Source organism: Rhineura floridana, chromosome 9 (genome assembly GCF_030035675.1).
Source record: "Rhineura floridana isolate rRhiFlo1 chromosome 9, rRhiFlo1.hap2, whole genome shotgun sequence".
NCBI classification, from domain to species: Eukaryota; Metazoa; Chordata; class Lepidosauria; order Squamata; family Rhineuridae; genus Rhineura; species Rhineura floridana.
Genome location: NC_084488.1, coordinates 58,638,671 through 58,661,080, shown reverse-complemented (window position 1 = coordinate 58,661,080; position 22,410 = coordinate 58,638,671). Strand labels below are relative to the sequence as shown.

General features: G+C 42.1%; 1 protein-coding gene across 1 annotated transcript in view; it reads right to left on the bottom strand.

The window, feature by feature from the left end:
* Positions 1–21,437, bottom strand: part of GASK1B (golgi associated kinase 1B) — a 39,960-nt gene extending 18,523 nt beyond the window's left edge. The window contains exons 1-3 of the mRNA XM_061584404.1: positions 21,106–21,437; positions 19,032–20,343; positions 1,263–1,477 (exon numbers count right to left, since the gene is read on the bottom strand). Of these exons, the coding sequence (XP_061440388.1) occupies positions 1,263–1,477; positions 19,032–20,001 (1,185 nt within the window). The 5' untranslated portion in view covers positions 20,002–20,343; positions 21,106–21,437. The remainder of the gene's footprint in view (positions 1–1,262; positions 1,478–19,031; positions 20,344–21,105) is intronic.
* Between the last annotated feature and the right edge of the window lie 973 nt (positions 21,438–22,410).

The following is a 22,410-nucleotide window of genomic DNA, read 5'->3' as shown; positions in this document are numbered from 1 at the left end:
AAGCCAACATGGATTTATCAAGAACAAATCCTGCCAAATGTGGGCTGGATGGAACAATTGTCAGGTGAATCCACAGTTGGCTGCAGAACTGTACTCAAAGAATGCTTATCAATGGTTCCTATTCAAACTGGGAGGAGATAACGAGCAGGGTATCGCAGGACTCGTTCCTGGGCCTAGTGCTCTTCAACATTTTTATTAATGACTTGGATGAGGAGGTGCAGGGAATGATTATCAAATCTGCAGATGATAAAAAATTGGGAGGGATAGCTAATATCTTGGAAGATAGAAACAAAATTCAAAGGGATTTTGATAGGCTGGAGCATAGGGCTGAAAACAACAGAATAAAATTTAACAGGGATAAGTGCAAAGTTCTACACCTAGCAAGAAGAAACCAAAAGCACAGTTGTAAGATGGGGATACTTGGCTCTGCAATTCTACATGTGAGAAGGATCTTGGAATTGTTGTTGATCTCAAGCTGAATATGAGCCAACAGTGTGATGTGGCTGTACAAAAGGCAAATGCTATTTTAAGCTGCATTAACAGACGTATAGTTTCCAAATTGCGTGAAGTATTGGTTCTCCTCTATTCAGCACTGGTTAGGCCTCATCTTGAGTACTGCATCCAGTTCTAGACACCACACTTTAAGAAGGATGCAGACAAACTGGAATGGGTTCAGAGGAGGGCAGCAAGGATGATCAGGGGACTAGAAACAAAGCCCTAAGAGGAGAGGCTGAAAGAACTGGGCATGTTTAGCCTTGAGAAGATTGAAGGAAGATATGATAGCACTTTTGAAAGGTTGCCACACAAAGGAGGGCCAGGTTCTCAATCATTCCAGAGTACAGGACACGGAATAATGGGCTCAAGTTACAGGAAGTCAGATTTCTTCTGGATATTGGGAAAAACTTCCTAACTGTTAGAGCGGTACAACAATGGAATTCATTACCTAGGGAGGTGGTGGGCTCTCCAACACTGGAGGCATTCACGATATAGCTGGACAGCCATCTGTCAGAAATGCTTTAATTTGGATTCCTGCGTTGAGCAGGGGGTTGGACTCAATGGCCTTATAGGCCCTTCCAACTCTACAGCTGTATGATTCTCTACCATGTAGGGACTTGACTTCTAGTTTCTGTAACAATTTTGCTTTGCTGAGGCTCCAAATGAAGCTTCCTTATCACTAGCATTTCTAATGCAAATAGTTTACCCAGTAAAATGTGTTGCTAAAATGCATCTTGTACACTGGCAATAAGCCCCCTTTGTCTTACCTGTAAAAGAAAATCTAGGAGTGCCATCTTGGACCATTCATAGTGATGAATATCTGTACATCCCCACTCTGCTTTGGGCACTCTGCCATTTTGCCAACACTTCTGCTTTAATTGTTGCTTGTAAGCCCCCCAGTTTAGCTTCAGAGAAGAATGTGTCTCATTGTCTGTCTGGGCCAAGGATGGATCCCAAAGAATAACAGGACATGGTTGATCATCTAAGGTGAAAGAAAAGAAAACAACTAAACACAACCATTTCATACTTAAGTGTTGCATTTTGCAACCCTTGCCCATGCTGTAGACATTGTCTAAAATCATAGTAGTTAACAACAGATGTTTATAATGAATCTGAAACCAGCAATGATTTTACTTCCTTTGGTTAATGTGGTCATACTCCACATGTAAAGAAAACAACCACAGTGAAGGAAGAACCCTGGACATTATAATTACCATCAATGTCTAAGAATTTACAGTTGCAAACTGCCTAAAACAACTCTGCTGCATGAAACGTTATATTAAATAGATTAGAAGTGGCTTGGCAGATCAGCATGTGATGTAAATCTCTGCAGCTCATTCAATTTCAGCAAAGCAATATTATGAGAGTGTCGTTATTAAATGATATATGCATGACCAAGCAGTGAATTCCATCTTCTACTAAACAGATTTATAGTATCATCTTTACCACTTTAGCTTTTTTTTAACAATGTATGATTTCCTAACTACAATATCTGAAAAGAGACAGGATGCATAAAATGTGTCTGGCTGTATTGCTCCCCCAAGGTAAACCCACCATGAAATTGTGCCGGCTATCCAAGGGAAAGCAGGGAAAATCTCGACACGCGGCATGCAGTACTTTCATGTAGTCTTGGTGCATGATGCATATGGTTATACAAGACATGTTTGAAAATGCTTTAAAATCTGCTTAACTATTTGTTTCACTCTACATATGGAAGCAGAGTTGACTATGGGCTAGTTTTCAAGGCCAAACTAAATATGGGAATGGCAGACATGCTTCTTTTCACATATAAATCAGGGGGTTTCTCAGAGCCAGACTAGACATAGTTTGTGGCATGGCCCCTAATCCTGAGGTCCCCCAGTGCTCAGATGAAGATGAGGTTCAGCCACTTTCCTCATGGCAAAACTTTCAGTAGCTCCTCCCATGCCTTCCTGGCCAGATGACACCAGTTTTGGACAGCATGGTGGAGTAGTGATGCTCACCTGACTTCCTGATAACTGAGTCTCTGCTGCTCCAGCCGGTGTGTATGCACTGTGCCAACCTCCCCCTCTCCTTCCCAGTATGGAGCAGTGACTCAGTTATCAGGAGGTCAGTTGATCACCACTAGCCCACAATGCCATCTACTACTGGCTCCCACCTTCCTTGGACTCATGTAACTCTCCAGCAGCTCCTCATCTCCTAGAGTCTAAGACTTAGATCGTGCAGATGCCAGAGGCACAGTATAACACAAAGGCCCTTTAAAGAACACCCCTGGCTCCTTTAAGGAGGTGGGGCTTAATGCAGAACAGGTCTTGCTTGCCTTTATAAGGCTTCAGATGGCTTCAGTGCACTGTTGAGGCAACATCCTTCCTAGCTCAGCTAGCAGAGCCCATAGGGAGCTCCAGGGTCCTGATTCTTGCTTAGAGAGACTTTGGCTTGCAAGAGCTTCTCTGGCTGGATTTATTTATTTATTTATTAGATTTATATCCCGCCCTTTCTCCCAACAGCAGCCCAGGGCAGCAAATTTAGCTGGCTTTAATCCTGACTACTCTGACCTTCCTGAAAGAGGCTTGGCTCAACTATATCTACCTACTTCCACTGTGAAGATGAATTTCCTAGCAAAACAGGATAGTTAAATCCTACATAAGTGTTTGTCTTGAAGAAATACACAGCTGGAGAAGCCTCAAGCTGGATTGGAGCTATGGTGTTAGGAGAGGGGGGCTTTAACGCTTTGTCATCCCAATTGGAACTGGACCACCACCACCCTGGGTTTGCACTTTCTTCCTATTGTGAATAGCAAGTATGACACTGAGGGGAGTCTGATTTGGCCCAGCCACATAGGACTAAGTTATGTGACAAACATCATGTCTAGTTTGGTTCCTCTTTTAAGTGTAAAATCAATGTGCAGGAGAGGGACATTGAGCCTTCCCACCCCTTACTTTGCCTTACATTCTCTCATGTGAGAATGAAAAGAAAATGAAATGAAATTTCTCTCACATGAAAGAGAGGTATGTGGCTCTTTCCTGTCCACTTCCACTATTGGGCCACACCCACACCAGACATTTATTTCACATTAAACAGCCATGGCTTTCCCAAAGAATCCTGGGAAGTGTAGTTTGTGAAGGGTGCTGAGAATTGTTAAGAGACTATTATTCACCTCACAGAGCGCTAATTCCCAGAATTCTCTGGGAGGAGGGGCTGACTGTTAAACCACTCTTGCCATTAGAGCTCTGTCAGAAGAACAGGAGTCTCCTAACAACACTCAGTACCCTTCACAAACTACACCTCCCAGGACTTTTGGGGGGAAGCCATGGCTGTTTAATGTGGAACAAATGTCTGGTGTGGATGTGGCCTTGAAAGTAAAAAAAGTGTTCGGACCAATGGACTATGAGGGAGGCAAGGTGTGAGAGGAGAGGTTCAGCAAACTTCTCCCCATTTTCCTATTAGTCTCACCCACAAACATCCACTTTATATGTGACCAGAACAGGGAATAATTCCTCCATACAGAAAAAAAAACCCTACACAAATAAACGTAGGCATGTGGGAGGAGGCTAGGCTAGAACCCTTCTCCCTTTACATCTGATTTCCAGGAAGGATGTATGTGTATGGAGGAGCATTCTGTCATATTTACTCACACCTGCTGTCTGAAGAGGTTCAAAGAAGGCACAGACCCTTGTTTATTCATTTTTATTATTGCACTGATATGCTAGCTTTCCTCTAAGGAGCTTGAGGTGGAGTACATGGTTCTCTCCTTCCACTTTTTATCTTCACAACACCCCGGTGAGGTAAGTTAGGCTGAGAGGCAGTGACTGGCCTGAGGTCACCCTGTGAGCTTCATGGCTGAGTTTGAACCTTGGTCGCCCAGGTCCTAGTCTAACGCTCTAACCATGCCACCACACTGTCATGGGGTGACATGCAGAAATGCAACTTTCTCATTGATGTATCTTCATGCCATAATGAGCAGAGCCTGCAGAATATCTGCATGCCAGTCGGGGGAGGAAGTGGCAACTTTCGGGCCAAAACAGATGTGAAAACATTTGCTACCCATGGATTCCCTGATTTAGCTATGAAACAGAGGTGGAGGCAGCCTATTTTCATCTCTAATATTGAGTGCACATGGGATGGGAGCAAAATCCACTCCCTCTCCCTATCTTAATTCCCATGTTCTGCAGCTTTAAGAATTTACACCCAGCTGGCTCACTTCTTGGTGCAGATACTGGGCTTTTATGGGGGGGGGGGGTGAGATGAAAGCAGTGGAATGTAGGGAAGTGGAAGAGAGCTTTGTACTGTCCCCTATGTGCTCAATTTCGTGACAAACGTAGATCCCCAAACCAGTGACTGTGCCTTTAGTCACTCACAGATCATGGTGCTTTCCCCCCGCAAATCAAAGCAGTACATGACTTCCTTATTCTTATCCTCCACACATTTGCCCATTCTTATTTTACAAAAGTATGCTCCTCATGCAGACCCCTTCCTGTTTTCCTTTTTACTTGTTTCCTCCCACGGGTTCATGATGAAGGGGGTGGGGGAGGACAGACAGACAAAAAAATTATTTTTAACAAATAGGAAAACTTGCCGTTTGGAAAACAAAATGGAGCTAAGGTGATGCACAGGAAATGTGCATGATTCACAGGAAACAGACGTCGCAAACATCAATCAACCCACACCATGTTATCCTCAAGGTGCTCTACCCAAACAGACTCCAGTGAAATGAACAACTCTTGTCCAAAGAAGCACAGGGAGAGCAAAGCTGGAAGCCATTTAGTGTCACATTGTAATATAAACAGAAGGAACCATGGGGGGAAAGTGTTCTGACGCCCCCACACACACACCCTGATGGAAGTCAACAGCCACACTGCACATACATTTCCTACTGATTAAGTCACATCCACATTACCGGATCCCTCAAGCAAACAGCTGGAATGAAGAAGGAATCCCATCAACAGAAACAGGTCACATAATTCTTTAGTTAAGTGATCCAAAAGCTCACATAGCAGATCGACCATAGCACTCTGACTAGGGGGAAATGTCCCCTGCATAAAAGAATGTCAAATATATTCAGCTGGACCATGAGCTAGAAGCAAAATCCATAAAGCCCTGTACACACACACACACGTCCTCCCAGCAAGCAGTCTCCACCAGCAGCCAACCACACTGTAGCTGGTGAATGGTAAAGAAGAGACAGATCAGTTCCCTGCTCTTTTTGGGGTGCCCCAGGATTGGGAAGAAAGAGGCAGAGCTAATTTTGCAGCCATGGGAATGCTTGCTCTGCCTGGAACCTGGGAGCTCTAGCCCAACCCCCAACATCCCAGCTCTTTGACACCCCATTTCAGTTAGAGAAGCTGTGCAGCATGTTCATCCCATGGAGCTTGCAAGAGCCTAGGAAGCTGCCTTATACCAAGTCAGACCATTGGTCCATCTAGCTCAGTATTGTCCACACCAACCACCTGGCAGTGACTCTCCAGGGCTTCACACAGGCTTCTTTCCCAGTCCTACCTGGACAGATAGGGATTGAAGCTGGGACCTTCTCCATGTAAAGCTCTACCACTTGTCCTATTGGTAGCTGAGCAAGAAGGGAAATAACAAGATGGAGATAACAAGAGAGAGGGGGGAGGGAAGGAGAGATGGCAATGCAGAGCCAGTAGCAGAACCACTAGCTTGGAGAGAAATACTGCACTGATGAAAGACCAGCTATGTTTCTTTAACTTGGTTTCCATCCCCATAGCAACTTAGTGCCTCGCCTACACTAATGTACCCTACAGACTTCCTAATGAAAGAATTGCAGTTTTGTTGTATTCTGCTACATAGGCAGCACAAGTTAGGAAAAAATGACTTTAGAGAACTCCTGTCTGGGTTTCCCCGGCTAAGGGAGTTAATTGTTCTCTTCCCCAAGTCATGTTCTCTTCTGTAAGTTTAGTCACTGATTCTTCAAACACAAGAGTTATTAAACACAGATTATAAAATCTCCAAAGAATTCAAAAGTAAAGCTGCTCTCAGAAGGTCCATGCATGCATATGTAAAAGGATGGTAATGCATCTGTCAGATTTTGGAAGCAGCATTAGCAAAGGAAAAAGGCAAGAGGAATCTAAAAGTACTTGCCAAGATCCCATAGAGTTGTTGCCACAGACATTTCCATTGCAAGACTGTAACAATTGCCATGCTTGATCAAACAAAAAGCTCACTGAGTCCAGGTAAAGTATCCACCACATGCCCTTGCTAAGTTCACAGGGAGGGCCTAACAGTAAAGTGTAACTGCAGCTGACAAACACTGTCTTCAAAAATGATTTCTTTGGTAATACTATCACCTCTGAATACCGCTTACCATGAAAACCCTATTCATAGGGTCGCTATAAGTCGGAATCGACTTGAAGGCAATCCTTTTCCATTTCACTATTCAAGAGTGCAAGAGCCTGGCCTTCCTTTGCATCTGGACACCAGATAAGAAACTGCAGCTAAGAAAGTCACTGATACAGGCAACCAAGCTTCTCCTAGGAAATCAATTCTGGGCTCGCAATATGTGAAAGGTGGGGCATGAATCAAGGCCTGCCATATCCAGTTTTCTAGTCACTGCAGAGTTTAATACCACTTGAAGGACAAATATGAACCACTGAGATGTTAGCATCGGTATTCTGCAGAAGGAAAGGGGAAATTCTGGGAAGTTCAAAACAAAGAGCATAGGAAACCAGTCATAGAAAGGAAGTCTCCCGACAGAAGAGACGTGAATATAATGAGGAATTATATTGTTATGAGCATGGGGGTTGGGATGGATGATTCCTGTGGGTTCCCTTCCCAGCCTCTGATTTGGAATCCTATGCCTTGGGGGCTGGCTCTGCTAGCCAGATGAATCTCCTTTGTTAACCAGATTGGCCAGGTAAGATAATGGGCCTATCATTTGCCCAGCAATGGTGAATGGGCCAGGAAGACCCTTTTGTCATTGAAACTCTTCAGAAGAGCATCCCCCCCCCTTACTGGAGCACAGAAGAGGCTTGTAGTTTTTGAGTTTTGTCTTAAGAATGCTTGGAAACTGAAGGAGGCAGAGAGACTGGCTCTCTGCACCATGGCATTTGGGGTGCCTCCTGCAACCCAGATGGAAAAGCTGGATATTGGACTGCTGATGCCTTGAACCCCCTACATCTTAAGTTCAGGTTGGAATGTGTGTAAATAAATAAACCATATTTCATAAAGACACCCCAGTCTGCGCTGACCTTCTTCCCAAAGGAAACCAAACCCTGGAGGAACGCAGGGACCCCGGAAATCTCACTGCTCGGAGATTGGGGAGGAGCGCAACAATATCATAAACCAGGCCTGCGCAACTTGAGCCCCACCAATTGCACACAGCCTACTATCCATAGATTGTGAAGGTTTATCAAAATCCTGACAGGTTACAATTAGGGATGGGGGAGAAATTCGATTCAGATCACTTTTATAGGTGAGCCCATGTAATTTGTACTTTCAAAACAATACATGAACACAAACACACTCATCCTTCAAAATCTGTACTTCTTTGAATCTTGCAATGCCAAGTAATGTGCATAAAATGCATATGTTAGTGAAAACAGGATACAAAAATGCATTATAAAAGGGAAAATTGCTTTGCAAAAAATGTAAATTAGGCAAAATTGAAATTCACACTAAAATGCTGCTAAATTTTCATAAGGATTTGGTTATTTTTAAAAAAATCAAAAACTGATGTGGAAATATGGAGAACTGAACTTGAGTGGGAAAAACAAAAAGAGAAACAGACAGATTCATCCACCCCTAGTCATAACACAAAACTAGCAGAGCCCCCATCCCCAACATTTTGCTTCCTAATGCCAGTTAAAATTCATAGCACCCAAAAATTGTCACGTTATTTTGGTACCTGAGGCAGGAAATCCCATAAGCATCTCTCTCACTCCCTGGCAGTTAAAAAAAATAAACAATAATATATCAAATAACTAACCCTTTAATATATTAAATAACTACCTTTTACTTTCATGACAACCAAATCAGCTGTCTGAGGTGCCTGGCTCAGTCTGCTCAATAGGAAGGCAGACCCTGGTGCACAGGCCTATTGCAGATGCATCAGTCTGCAAAGATTATATTTGTCTTATTTATCTCTATGCCATCTTATTTTAAAACCATTACATAATTTATAGGATCTCTCTGCCATCTCTGCTATCTTTTCGGTGCCTTTTGAAGACTTTCCTCTTTCAACAAGCCTTTTAAGTTCAGGCATATCCCAGTCTGCATCTCTGTTAGAATTGCTTGTTAATGTGTTTTTTTAATAATGTCTTTAACCCTTTTTTTAAAGATGTTTTTAAAGCTTTTTAAAAAAAATGTTTCTCACGTTGTTTTGTTTTAATGTATTTTATAAGGTCTGTTTTTATGATGTTTTAAAGTGTTTTTAGCGCTTTTGTTTGCCGCCCTGGGCTCCTGCTGGGAGGAAGGGCGGGATACAAATCAAATAATAAATAAATAAAATAAAAATAATTTGGATGGAGGGGAAAATAATCTTTTTCTATTTGTTTATTAATGCCAAGACATGTGGGAAGGAATAAATAACATATATGACATAGATTGTACTGTCTCATAAACAAACAAAAACATAAGAGCCCCGCTGGATCAGGCCAAAGGCCTTTTTAATTCACCATCCTGTTCTCACAATGGCCAACCAAATGCCTATAGGAAGCCCAGAAGCAGGACCTGAGCAAAACAGTACTCTCCCCTCCTTTTGTTTCCAGCAACTGGTATTCAGAAGCATACTACTTCCAACAGGGGAGGGAGAACATACCCATCCTCCTATCCTCCAATGATCTGTCTAATCTTGTAAAGCCATCCAAGTTGGTGCCATCCCTACATCCTGTGGGAGCAAATTCCATTGTTCAACTGCGTGCTGTTTGTGTGAAGAAGAACTTGCTTTTGTCTGTTCTGAATCAACTTCATTGGATAACCTTGGCATCTAGCATTGTGTGTGAGAGAGAGAAACGTCTCCCTATCCACTTTCTCCACTCCATGCATAACTTTCTACACCTCTAACATTTCCCACCATACTCACTTTTTTCTAAACTAAAAACAAACAAATTATGCTGTAACAGTGGTAGCTAACATGGTGCCCTCCAGATGTTATTGGACTCCAACATCCATCCATCCCAGTCAACATGACCACTGGTCTGTCATAATGGGCAATGGAGTCCAACAGCATCTACAGGGCACTGCATTGGCTGCCCCAGTTGTAACCTTTCCCCACAGGAGTGTTGTTTCAGCCCCTTGGTCATTCGGTAGCCCTTTTTTGAACCTTTTCTAGCTCTAAAACATCCTTTTTGAGGTGAAGTGACCAGAACTATACACACAGTATTCCAGTACATTTTTATCTACCACAATATCCCTTTGGCCTCTAGCCATTTTGTTAAATACTAAGATATGAGAGCAAACTGTGAACAGAAACAGCTGAACCTGATCAAGGGCATGCAATAAAGCTAGATGCCTCAGCAAGGACACATTTTCTCCTTGTCCTTTACCCAAACATTAATCATATTGATAAGGTCCAATGTTAAGTGTGCAGAGAAAGAGCATCGTAAACACATTGCTTGCTGGCTGACACTTCTTTTTTAAAGGCGGCACTCTGACTAGGCTTATCAGCATGTGGAGATCACTAGAGTAATGTGGTAAATGGAATCAGTGGAGCTTCCCCTTCTGTCTATGCCAAGTTCCCAGCCTCTGCTGGCACAAGACTAATTACAGAATGAGCATAACACAATGAGGCTAAAAGTCAGTCAGATACCATTTCTTACTAAGTGTAATTCAGATGAAGGAAACTCCAAATACGAGCTCATTCTTTAGCTAATATTGTTTCATGAAATTACATTCATGTTGCTGTTCTGCCAGAAATAAGGGTTAAAATTCTGCTTCTGAGCAAACTGTGGAGGACTTGAATGGAGACAAAGATGTTTCTATGAGAGTTTTTAAGGTGTTCTGTTATCACTTGTCTAATAAGGCTTATTCACATGCTACCCTGAACACAGGTGCAAGCTGTCTCTGCACATGTACATGTGTTTGTGCAAAAGAGGTTATTGATTTGCGTAGCTCAGTTGTTACGTACCAAATGTACACTCATTGAACATTCCATGTCAATAACTGTCCAAGTACACAGCTCAACTACTGTGTACCCAGGTACACAAACTGTACGCTTGTTGAATATAACGTATGAACATTCCTACAGTTATCTCTCTTCACAAGTTCAAAAACCTGCAAAGCATATTTATCCAGAGACGATCACAAGGCAAGAGGAATTGGGGGGCCATACAAGGCAAGAGGAACTAGTGTGGCAACGCAGCTTCTGTCATAATACCTTCTAGTCTAAAAATAATAGGTTGGATCCAAACCTGCTCTTGAGCAAGTGGAAGGCACTCACTCATGGTGGCCCCTGATTTCTGCCACTCCCTCACACACTGCAAATCTCCCATGTGCTACATTCTATGCTGTCCCAAAGAGTCCCTCAACACTCTGGAATGGCTTTTCAGGGGCTTTAAATCTGCTTTAAATGTATGGTGTGTATGCAGCCTAACTATACTCATGTCTCAATGCTGCCTAAGAAACATGTTGACCATTGCAGTCGCTTGCCCTGTCTGTTGATAAACAGACCTTTGTCAAATGAACCCCATGCTGCGGACCACAGAGGTATAAATAATAAAATAATCTGTATGTCAGAAATGTGACAGCGTCTAGGGCATGCTTGCCATACAGTTTATTATTTGTTTTCATTTCTCCCACTTTTATTCCATTTTCCATCAAAATGGCCCTCAGGGTGACTTCCCTCACATTTACACACACACCATAATTCTTTTTCTCCCTTCTCTGATTATCCATTTCCCCCATGATTAAAATGTCCACCTTTATAGTGCAATCTTTCTTACCTTATGAATGAATGGCTCTGCTAAGTAACAGCAACAAACATCAGAGTATTGGCTAGACTGTTGGACTAGGATTGGAGAGAAGTGGGCTCAGATCCCTACTCAATCTGACACTCATTAGGTGACTTAAGGACAGCCACTATCTCTCAACCTACCTCACAGGGTTATTGTAAGGAGAACACCATGAGGGACTTGTACAACACCCTGAGCTCCTTGGAGACATGCCAGGATAAAAAATGTAAAATAAATAAAATGTTATGATTTTATATTTGGTCAGGCCTAGACCCAAAGAACTTTATAACTAGTTCTGTACACCTAAGGGAGCTTTGGACATTTTTATAACAACAAAAACAATCATTTTCCCCATGCCACATTGCAAAACTCTCTTTATAGAGAGGTTTGGGGACAGCCATTCAAACAAGTAACCAAATAAAATGTAAAACAAAAACAAAGACACAACCGGCTAGCCATACCCAAAGTCGGGTTACCATATTGCCCAGTTAAATGGGTTTTACCCAGATTCTAGCCACACTACGCAGTGTCTGCGTAGCTGATTAAGTGGTCTGGATTCTCTAGTCCTTGTGGATCCAGAGATCCAAGGCAAAATGTGGAGGCAGTTTTCTGCCCATTTTATGGGAAGTCAGCATATTCCCATCTTTCATTGTTCTTAGCCAGCGAGGGATACCACAGGTATCCTGAGAAATCAAGAATTTTAGTCTGCCTGCCTGCTGCATATGCATAATCTAGCAGTTTAGAAAACTGCACATGCTCACTTGATCAACACATGCAGCTCTATCCCTTATCCATAGACATTCTAGTTGAGTCAACCAGTAGCGTAGTGGCAAATTCAGAAGTGCAGGGTCCCCTAATAATAGTCACAGCAACGGCCCCTCCTCCCTTTTTTTACTGCTGGGTTGAGAATGAGATCCTTGTTAATGGTTTCTCCCACAACATGACTTCCCTAAGAGCCAATCTGCCTGAAAGGGCAGAATGTTAGCTACTGAAAAAAGAGTCTTTCTCAGTGGCTTACTCACCTCCTTTTACTCTGACTGGCTACAATCAGCAAGAAAGGACAAGGAAACATGTTGGAAGACTCTTGTTAGTGGTTAATACATTCTCCTTTCATGCTGATTAGCTTGTAGGATGCTGGAGACATAGGGACCCTGCTGGGACCCTGCTCCCCAAAAAAGAAAGGGGACACGCCCTGAAACCCTGAACAACTACACCCCTGGAGTCAGCAAGGAGAAGTAGCCTCCATCTCAATTGCCTCTTTGTCTCAGGGTATGTGTCTTAAATGGTGAATGCAATGGAGGGGTCTGCTTGCCATCATGTTGGATGGAATAAAGGAGTATGAATCTACCAAACTCTCCCTCCCCTGAACAATACAATATATAAAAGCAAACCTCTCTGCAGAAAAGGCTGTGCTACTAGCATTTACATTTTTTGGCCCTGCCCCGTTAAATGGTGTTTAGTCCCGAGTAAAATTGCGTTGGAATGCAGCCTCACTCACCCTGTTACCCGGCAGAGCCTTTGTTTAGCAATTCAGAAAAAGCTAAAAAGTGTTTTTTGATACATATCCTTCTTCAAAATGACTGGCAGGCATCTTCCCACCAAAGATTACCCTACTTCATTTCCTCCCCAGAAATGGATGGGCATGTGTATGTGTGTGTTTGCATGTTGACATATATACACACACACAACGGTTATAAATATATATAGTCAATGCAGTGGGGAGTTGGAAACTTCCCCCCTTAAGACCAATAGGAATGTCTCTTCCCCCTTAACACCAATAGGAATGGAACACCTGCCCTGCCTAATGCTAACACAGCTTGCCAGGTCTCTAGAATTCACTGCATTTTTAAAAATATTTTTAAAAAATAGGTGCCAGCAGTCAAGTCTCCATCAAGTTCCAGCCTTTATCATAAAGGCTGTGTTTCCGCTCTCAGTGTACTAAAGACACTTCTCACATGCTCAGACACTACTCTCTTTATAGATAAGATGATTGACTGAACTGATAATATTAAAATCTTTTATTTTTATTTATTTATGTATTATGTATTTATTGTATTTATATACCGCCCCATAGCAGAAGCTCTCTGGGCGGTTTACAGTAACTATTTTTATCTGTATTACAAGTTGTAGTGGTGTGTTCATTTCACATTTCCTAATTGTTGGTACAGACATCCTCTTGGTCACAATTTTGCTTTTAATTGATGCTTTGCTGGCTTTTTGTTTTATGCTGGATTTTTATACTGCTGCATTGACTTGTTTTATGTTTGTTTCGGTTTTGTGTTTATGTTTTTATATTGACTGTGTATTTTTGTTATGTTTATAAGCTACCCTGAGCTCCGTTTTTAATAGTGGGAGGGCAGGATATAAATCTTCTTAAATAAATATTCCATAGTGTTGGAAATAGAGTCTAGGCATTTAAGGCTGAAAATGTAAGGATTTTTTTTTAAGACTCCTCACATTTTCCCCCAGTTTTTGGTGGAAACTACTAGGCACAAAACCAAAACTGGACAATGCAACCACTAGTGCAGCCTTTCCCAACCAGTGTGCTTCCAGATGTTGTTGGACCACAACTCCCATCAGCCTCAGCCAGCATTGCCAATGGTCAGGAAAGATGGGAGTTGTGGTCCAACAACATCTGGAGGCACAATGGTTGGGAAAGGCTGCACTAGTATGTTTAATTTGCATAGTTAGCAAATAATTTGCATAATATGCAAATTAGCCTGAGCAGATTTGGGGAACTAGAATATGGCAACCCTAACCCAAAATAGATCTTTGAATCCGAGGCCTATTCTGCTCCAACTCACCACCAACCCCCAAGTATATGTACTGTATTGTAGGAACCATTTTTCTAATCTTTGCCTTTGTTTACAATCTAGCCTTAGCAAACAGATAGGTGAGGAATTGGATCTATGCACTTGCTGTAAGTTTGTCTCCCTCACCACTTCCTGATTTGTTCATCACCACCACCACCACCACTTCTTGGGATGAAGGCCCTTCATTTCACTGACATCACATGTGAGCTCAGGGACAAAAGCAGCAAGTTTACAACTGGCATTACTAATTATGCTTTGTTTGCTTTTCAGGTCAGAACTATGGAAGGCTTCCATCTCTTGTAGTCCTCGTGCCTTTATAAATCTTGATCTGTCAACAGTAATGAATCTTAGGGGGAAAGTTGTCAGGAGTCCGCTTTCCCTTCTAATAATGCGGGCATGTCACAGAACAATGTGAATTAATTCTGTGATGTAAAAAGGTTCACTGTTCATTTGGGCAACAGCAAACAAAGCTCATTTTGTTAGTCTGTCAAATGTGAAAAAGACTTCGGGCAAGAGAAGGGGGGAAGGGAGTGCAAGCTAAAGTTGTTTTATATGAGCTTGCTAAGTGCATCTCTGAAAAGGCTTTCACCAAATGAATGACAGTTTTGAGGAGCTTATTTTGTGAGATGTTAACATGGCAGCAAATTGGTCTTTATATATCATATCAGTGTTGAGACATGCTAAAAGGGAAATATCATGTAGAAATGTCAGTCTCCAATGTTGCATTTCAATCGACAGAGAAATTCACTTGGTGAAAATGTTTGCATAACCTCACCAGAAAATGCCTTTGCTGAATAAAAGTGCAGATCCCAAGAGTCCAGATAAGGATTCTCTCATGTACTTTGATTTTCTGGATTTTCACAAACTGATTTACATTTTAAAATGGATATATTCCTTTTCTGACACAGAGATGTGTGTGTGTCTAATATATCTGAGTGAACGAAACTCATTGACAGCCTGCACATACTCAGCAGGAAATCCCATTGATTCAGTGGGGGCTGAACGGATGGAGCACTGCCCCAACAACCTTAGTCTGCCCTCAACCAGTCCCCACCTGCCTGCCTTCTTGCTTACAACCAGTCCACGGGATGGCTTTGCATGTCAACTTCCCCCTCCTTAATCTCAGTGTTGCCCTTGTAGAACTGAGCAGGGAGAAGGTTGAGGGCAAGACTAGAATGAGGTGGCTCTGCCTGTATTGGTTCTGGCTCCATCTACTGTTGGCCTCCCTTCCTTCCACCCTACCAGTCCCAAAGAGCACCAGCCACTACTGCATTGAGTTCAATGGGGCTTAGTCTCAGGAAAGTAGTTATAGGGTTGCAGCTTCAGTTTGCTTCTAAGTATAGACACAATACACTGAGAGATTATCCTACACAAGTCTTATTAAAGAGATGAAAGCATTGGAAGAGCTCCCATTCATTTCAATGGGACTTGTGCCGGGTGGCTGATGCCCAAGGTAGCTATTGATGACTATAACTGGATGACTAAAATCCAGAACATTTCCGGGGAAAGCCATGTACTTTGGCTGTTCCACATTCCAATCTCATCTGAAGCTAAGAAACAGCCTGGCAAGAAATAACCAAAATGAAAACTGGCTATTGATTTTCTCCTACTCATCACCTAACAACAGCTGTCTACGTTTGGAACATCAGCAGTTACAGAGAACATGAGAAGGAGAAAAGAAGAAGGAGAAACCCTGACAATCTAAAACAACAATGCAGACGGGAAGCAACTATTCCTACAGTTAGGCTAAGAACAGTGTAAAAGGGACCTGCAGTTGCCCATGCTATGTGGCCATCTGTGTGACCATGCTGTCCAGGATTCGTAAAATGGATGACCTCATTCCTTCTGACAAGTCTGCAGCAATAAAGCCTCTCCCTAAAAATAACATATGCATAATGCACCTTCCACGCTCTGTAACCTGAATAGGTCTCGGAAGCAAGCAATGAAGCTCATTGTTACTTCTAGAATCTATTGACACTCTTGTAGGCTCTGCCACTGGGAAGCCTTACAAAATGTAGATAAACCAGAGACTGCTATTTTATCTGCTTCCTGCAGCCTGCTGCCATTGGCTTTTTATTTTATTTTTGCTTTACTATTCCTTTAACAGAAATGCATGCCAATAATAGATTTTGTATAAAATAATGACTACACTAGGAAGAAATCAGAACATAAATAGCAAACTATTTTAGCAGTGTAAAAACAGAGAGAGAGAGAGAAAGACCCTTTTTGGATTTTTTTCTGTCAGTTTCCTCATAATCTGTTAAAGTTAATTAAAAATCAGCCATGTTCACAGAGTACCTGTAATCCTATTACTGACCTTGCCCATACACTGACCTTCATCTTCTGCAGTTTAAAAATTAAAAAAATGCCTGGCTGATTTTTAATTAATTTAAAAAACTTTAGCATTGAACTCAATGATAAGGCTGGGCATGCTCAATAAGAATCAACTGTCAGTGTTCTAAAAGCCAGACTCACAGCTGCTGGGTTTGCCTAATCAGGGGGCCATACCCACACCAGACTTGATTTCACTTTAGATAGTCATGGCTTCTCCCAAATAATCCTGGAATGTGTACTTTGTGAAGGGAGCTGAGAGGAGACCCCTGTTCCACTGACAGAGCTCCAACGGCCAGAGTGGTTTAACTGTCAGCCGCTCTGATTGAAGCTCTGTGAGGGGAACAGGGCATCTCCTAGCAACTCTCAGCACCCTTCACTAGCAACAGTTCCCAGGATTCTTTGGTAGAAGCCATGACTCTCCAAAGTGAACTAAAGGCCTGGTGTGGATGTGGCCAGGGACAGCTTTGGTGTAAATTTGGGTGGGAGGCTACATGTGCCTGCTGTACAATGAAAAGGTGGGAGAAACGCTGAAAAACTATGATAATATTCACAATGTTTTCCTTTTGGAAAGGAAAGCGTCTTCCCCACTGCCCAGTGCCCGCCCACCCAATCTCCTCCTCTCCCTCTCCTCTCCCTCTCCCCTCCCTTCCCCCCTCCTCCTCCCCCATGGACAGTTTTAACTATCTTAGCACAGGAGTAAATCCCATTGAATTCAAAAAGCATGCAAATTATCAAACCTGCCTTTCCCCTCCTTCCCCTCTCCTCTTCCTTCCTCTTCCCTTCTTCCTCTCCTCCCCCCTCCCCTGCCCACACTCCAGGCCTCTCTTCCCATGGTTAGTTTTGCCTATTCTAAGCATGATTGCACAGGAGTAAATTCCACTGTACTCAATAAACATGCAAATTATCAAACCTGCCCTCCTCATCCTGCCTGCTCTCCTCCCCCTTCTCCCCTCCCCATCCCCTGTGGTCAGTTTCACCCATTCTAAGCATGATTGCAGGGGAGAAAATCCCACTGAACTCAAAAAGCATGCAAATGATCAATCCATTCTCAGCAAACTTGTACAGGATCCCATTTTTTACCTCCTGGACCAAAAAGCAGAGAAATTCACCATATGCTCAGGGGCACATATTACCAAATTCTTCCAAGCTACGCAGGAAGTGGATTGGACTGTGAAAGACGAACCCAAATTGTGTTTGCATTTTGACAAATTTGTAGGGCAGTCCAATATCTCAGACAGCAGGTCAGGTCTCCTGCTCCCCTGGTGCATTCACTAGAGCTGCCCAATTTCCCTGCTTTTAAAAGTTTGATAGAAATATCTGTTGGCTATAGGTACATTCTTAAACTGCAAGGGTTTTTGCCTATTAGTGAATTATATTATTATGACTGAAACTTTTTTCTAAGCCATCATTTAACACAACAGTGGCATAAACCAAATATTTATTTTGATCTCATTTTTCTCTCATTTCGAGATTTACAAAATGAAGCATGCATAATGTAAGCAATCTGTAAGTTCAATGCATAAAATATATGGCACATTTCTTTGTCACACTGAAAAATAAATAAGAGTGAAAAGCAAAGTCATTCATTTTTGTCATTGTTTGCATTCATGGGATTTTGCTATTTGTTTTTCTTTTGTTTTGTTTTCCCGTTTTTGTTACTTATTATTGATAGTAGCAGGCTAGATAAAAATGCCTGATTTTTTTCCAGTTTGGCTGTGGCAGAAAATCTCAGTACTATACACTGATGATAAAATAACTGCTGGTATAGGAGGAAATCTAGCTGAATGGGAAGGGAACAGAGTTTTATCATATTAACAGTTCCTCTGCTCACCTAAAACAGTTTGAAATAGATTGCCCAATGTATCTTAAATTAAGCTCTGGGCACAAACCACCATGCACTGCTGTTTCACAACCTCCATTAAATTCATGAATTTACTCGGAACCTTTCCAAAAGTCCCACAGAAATGAACAGAGATTGCACAGCTGTCAGGGACACCATCTCTGGCCCATAACATTTTCTAGGAGAAAAACAAAACAAAATCCCACAAGGGCCAACTGTCCAAAACCCTGACACGGTCCGCTACATCTGATGACAATTTCTAGGCTCTGCCTCACTGTTTTTCTTTTCATAACTTTATGCAACTTCCATAATGGATAATGAATCTAAATAAAATTGCCCATCCCCTCTGTTTTCCATGCATGCAAGCAAAATTGGAGCCTCTTCTCCACCCCTCTTCAGTCTTCCTAATTATGCATGAGATACCTGGAATATTTATGGATACTGGAAAGAGCATGTTTAGCTGGAAACCTCAAATCCTGTTAACATCTAAGAGATTTTCTGCTAATCTTGTGACTGCTCTGCAGAGTATTTACTTTACTTCTATTTCTGGCTATTGTGGAGAAACACACGTACCCAGGTAGGTGGGGTGGGGAGAATGCTCTATGTCCCTTGTGCGAATCCCCCTATACATTGTGTGGGTTCCTGTCCATTGTGTGAATTAATTACCTTGTACAAATCCTGATTTCCTGCTTATTGTAGGCAAGGTCCGCTTCAGCCCCAAGATCCTGTCCAAATGGAAGGCAAACACTTCACTCATGTCAAGAGGTCTCTTGATGAAGCCACAATGCCTTTGGCTGCAAACACCTCCTTTGACTGACCTGTTAACAGCAGCAGTCCTCCCAAAAACCAGAAGTACTCCATGCTGAGAAGGTGCCTCATGCATACTGTCTATTCTGGAATCTGCCAGAAGACGCATGCTTGAGATGTCTTCTTTGCTCAGCCAAGATGGTGGGCTCTCACTGTAAATCCTGATATTGCTCTCCTGAGCACCAGGCTGAACATTTACTCCTCTTACCAGAGATCTCCAATATCCCTTATCCTTTTTCAGTACTCCTTTTTCTTTGTGATCCTCCTGGGGGCCCCTTGCTTTCTCTGGGACGGCTTCTGCTCTCCTCTTGCCCATAGAATTACTAGTCCCATGAAGTGACTTGTGGATAAAGGTCTTCTCCTGGCCAGTGACAGCTATTGGGTTCTTGTTTTCATGGTGCAAAGGCACTACTTGCTTCTTCCTTCGCTTGGGCTTCACGGTGCCTCGGATGTTGGCAGGTTTGCTGCGCTTGGACCTCAGGGTGATATACACCACGTTGGGTGGTGCTGAAGTATCATTTGTTCCCACCTTGGGTCTTTCCAGGTCAGAAAGCAACAATGTCCCATCCAATGGGATTTCAAGGGAAAGAGTCTGGGCAGCATCCAGGAGATTCTGGGAATTTACTTTTACAGGTCTTACTCTGTGCTGTGGGATAACGTGACCTACTTGGCTGACAAGGAACCCCAGGTATATGACAAAGGCTGTGCCCAACAGCAAATTCCTTCTAGTCCTTGGGCATTTGCCACTCCAGAATCTCAGCAACTGGGGTGTACACAGAGAGCAAACAAACCAGTTTATAATTTGGCATGTCTGTTCCAGGAAGCTCATTTCTCCAATGAATCAACATGATGGATGTAGCTTAAGAATTCACTTGTTGCCAGCTAGCTGCTTAGGATGATGATACATACTTTTTCTAAATTACCAGACTTCTCTTTTTCCAGGGTATGTGTGTGTGTGGTATGTGTGTTACACACACTGGAAATGCCCAAGGAATGTGAATGTTCACTCGTAATGAATCTGAGAAGCTACCCCAACAAGCTGTTAAAATCTTATCGGCCACCACAGAGGGTGTGATTTTGTTTCAGAGAATGAATGGAGTCGGCTGTGTAAACACAGTTAACTGATTGACAGTAGGAAAAGTCTGGGAGTCCCTTCTGGGCTGCCGCACTGCTATAGAGGAAAGAATTACAAATACCATTTTATAGTCATCATCCAGAGTTATTTTTAAACTATGTAAATTTTTGTGCTTAAATGCTACAGCTAAGGATTATATATCCTTATATATGTATATATATAGACACACACACCAAAAGGGAAACAATATCCAAATGTTTCGTATTACCTATATAAAATTAATAGGAAACCATAAAAAGCCATCCCCCAAATGGTACAAAATGAATTTATTATCAAGAATAACTGAACATATAATAATATTTGTGAGCAGGAGCCATTATACTATTCAGTAAAGTCAGGATTTCTTCTCCCCATGCTAATGATTGGTTTTATAAAACATCTGCCCTAACATTTTTGCCTCCTATAATTATGCTCAAATGTTACAGTAACTAGGCAGAGACTACCCTAACCCAAACAGGCATGTTTACATTCTTACACAATTCTCTTTGGCCTAACTTGAGTTAAACATACCAGCCAACTATTAATGCGCTACCTGGCCTTGCAATAAAGATATATTGCTGTTAATTGTACACAGAAGCTGCATATCCAAACTTTGTGTATATACAGAAGTATGACAAATTCCTTGCTGCTATAGAAGATTGTCTGTGTGCTTTTCAGAGTCTACACACACAAATCCAAGGGCAACAGTTACATTGGCAATCATCACACATCTGTGAACATTTTCATTACATAAACACACACACCCTTGCATTGGAACAAGAAATTGCTTATGTGCATTTATAATAAAAATAATCTTACCTACACAGCTTGTCTCAGTCTTTGTCTAGTAAAACCTCTTTTAAAAACACAAAGCAAACCATGTTGGTCCATGCGAAAAAATCCAAAATCCACAGTTGGACAGTAGTTTTATTAGGACCTACCAAACTGTCACAAAATAGAGAGAAAGCTTTCTTTTTTCAGAGTCTTGGAACACACAATTAATTCATGAATCTAAGACTCATATCTTAGAGATTTCATTCCATGCTCTATAGACCTTCAGAATGTTCTGACTGTACAGGACAATTGTTTCAAAATAACTGCTACACACTTACACGAACTTTTTATTATTTTATTTTTTAAGCTATTTTAAATTCCGCATTGGAAAACCTCAGTGTGATGTCTTGTTTCCAAAAAGAACAGTCTTATAACTGTTTCTTTCTAACTCCTGGGGGCCCCCTAGTGTGTATCAACCAAAACTAGTTATGAAATGCCAGCCTCCTTACTGAAAAGAAACATTTGGGAGGTTTTATGGCAGCACACCTAAGCACATTTACTAGGGAATTCGTTCCATTGAATTAAATGAGGCTAGCTTTGATTCATTAATTATATAGGGCCATCAATGCTCCAAGAAGCTTGCAATCAAAAATGTTTCAAGCAGAAAGAGGCAAGAGAGAGGTGGAGTCAAGGGAACAATATGTGTTCAGTTACTTATAGTCAACCTTAAAGATGGGTAGCAAGGGATTAAGCCAGGGATGTGGTACCTCTGGTCCTACTCATGTTGTTGGACTCCAACTTCCAATCAGCTCCAGCCAGCAGGGTCAACTGTCAGGGATGGTGGGAATATAGTTCAGCAACATAGGAAGGGTCACATGTTCCCCATCTGTGGGTTAAACTGACATTGTCATAGACAAGATAAGTTTTGAGGAGGAATTTGGAGGAAAAGAAAGACAAGGCATCACATTGGTGTTTTATGAAGGAGTTCCAAGCATGATGGCAGCAAGGGAGAAAGGACAGCCTTAGTGAAGGCAGCTGGATGGTTGAGCGTTGGAGTGTAAGGAGCAATGGTGACAAGCAGAGGTGTATTGTGAGGGGCAAAAATAATGAAGGCAAGGTTTTAGCTGGATTCTTCTGAGAAGAGTTTTAGCTGGATTCTTCTGAGAATTCATAGTAAACCTGCACATGATCAGGCTTCCTAGATCACCCTGAGCAGATTAATTTGATTAATTTGAGGTGGATTAAGTGCTACTGAAAGAAGGAAAGCCATAATTTTATCATGCTCACAGCAGTTTGGAGCCCACAGAACTGCATCCTGGACACAGGACAATCACCATCCTTGACTGTCCT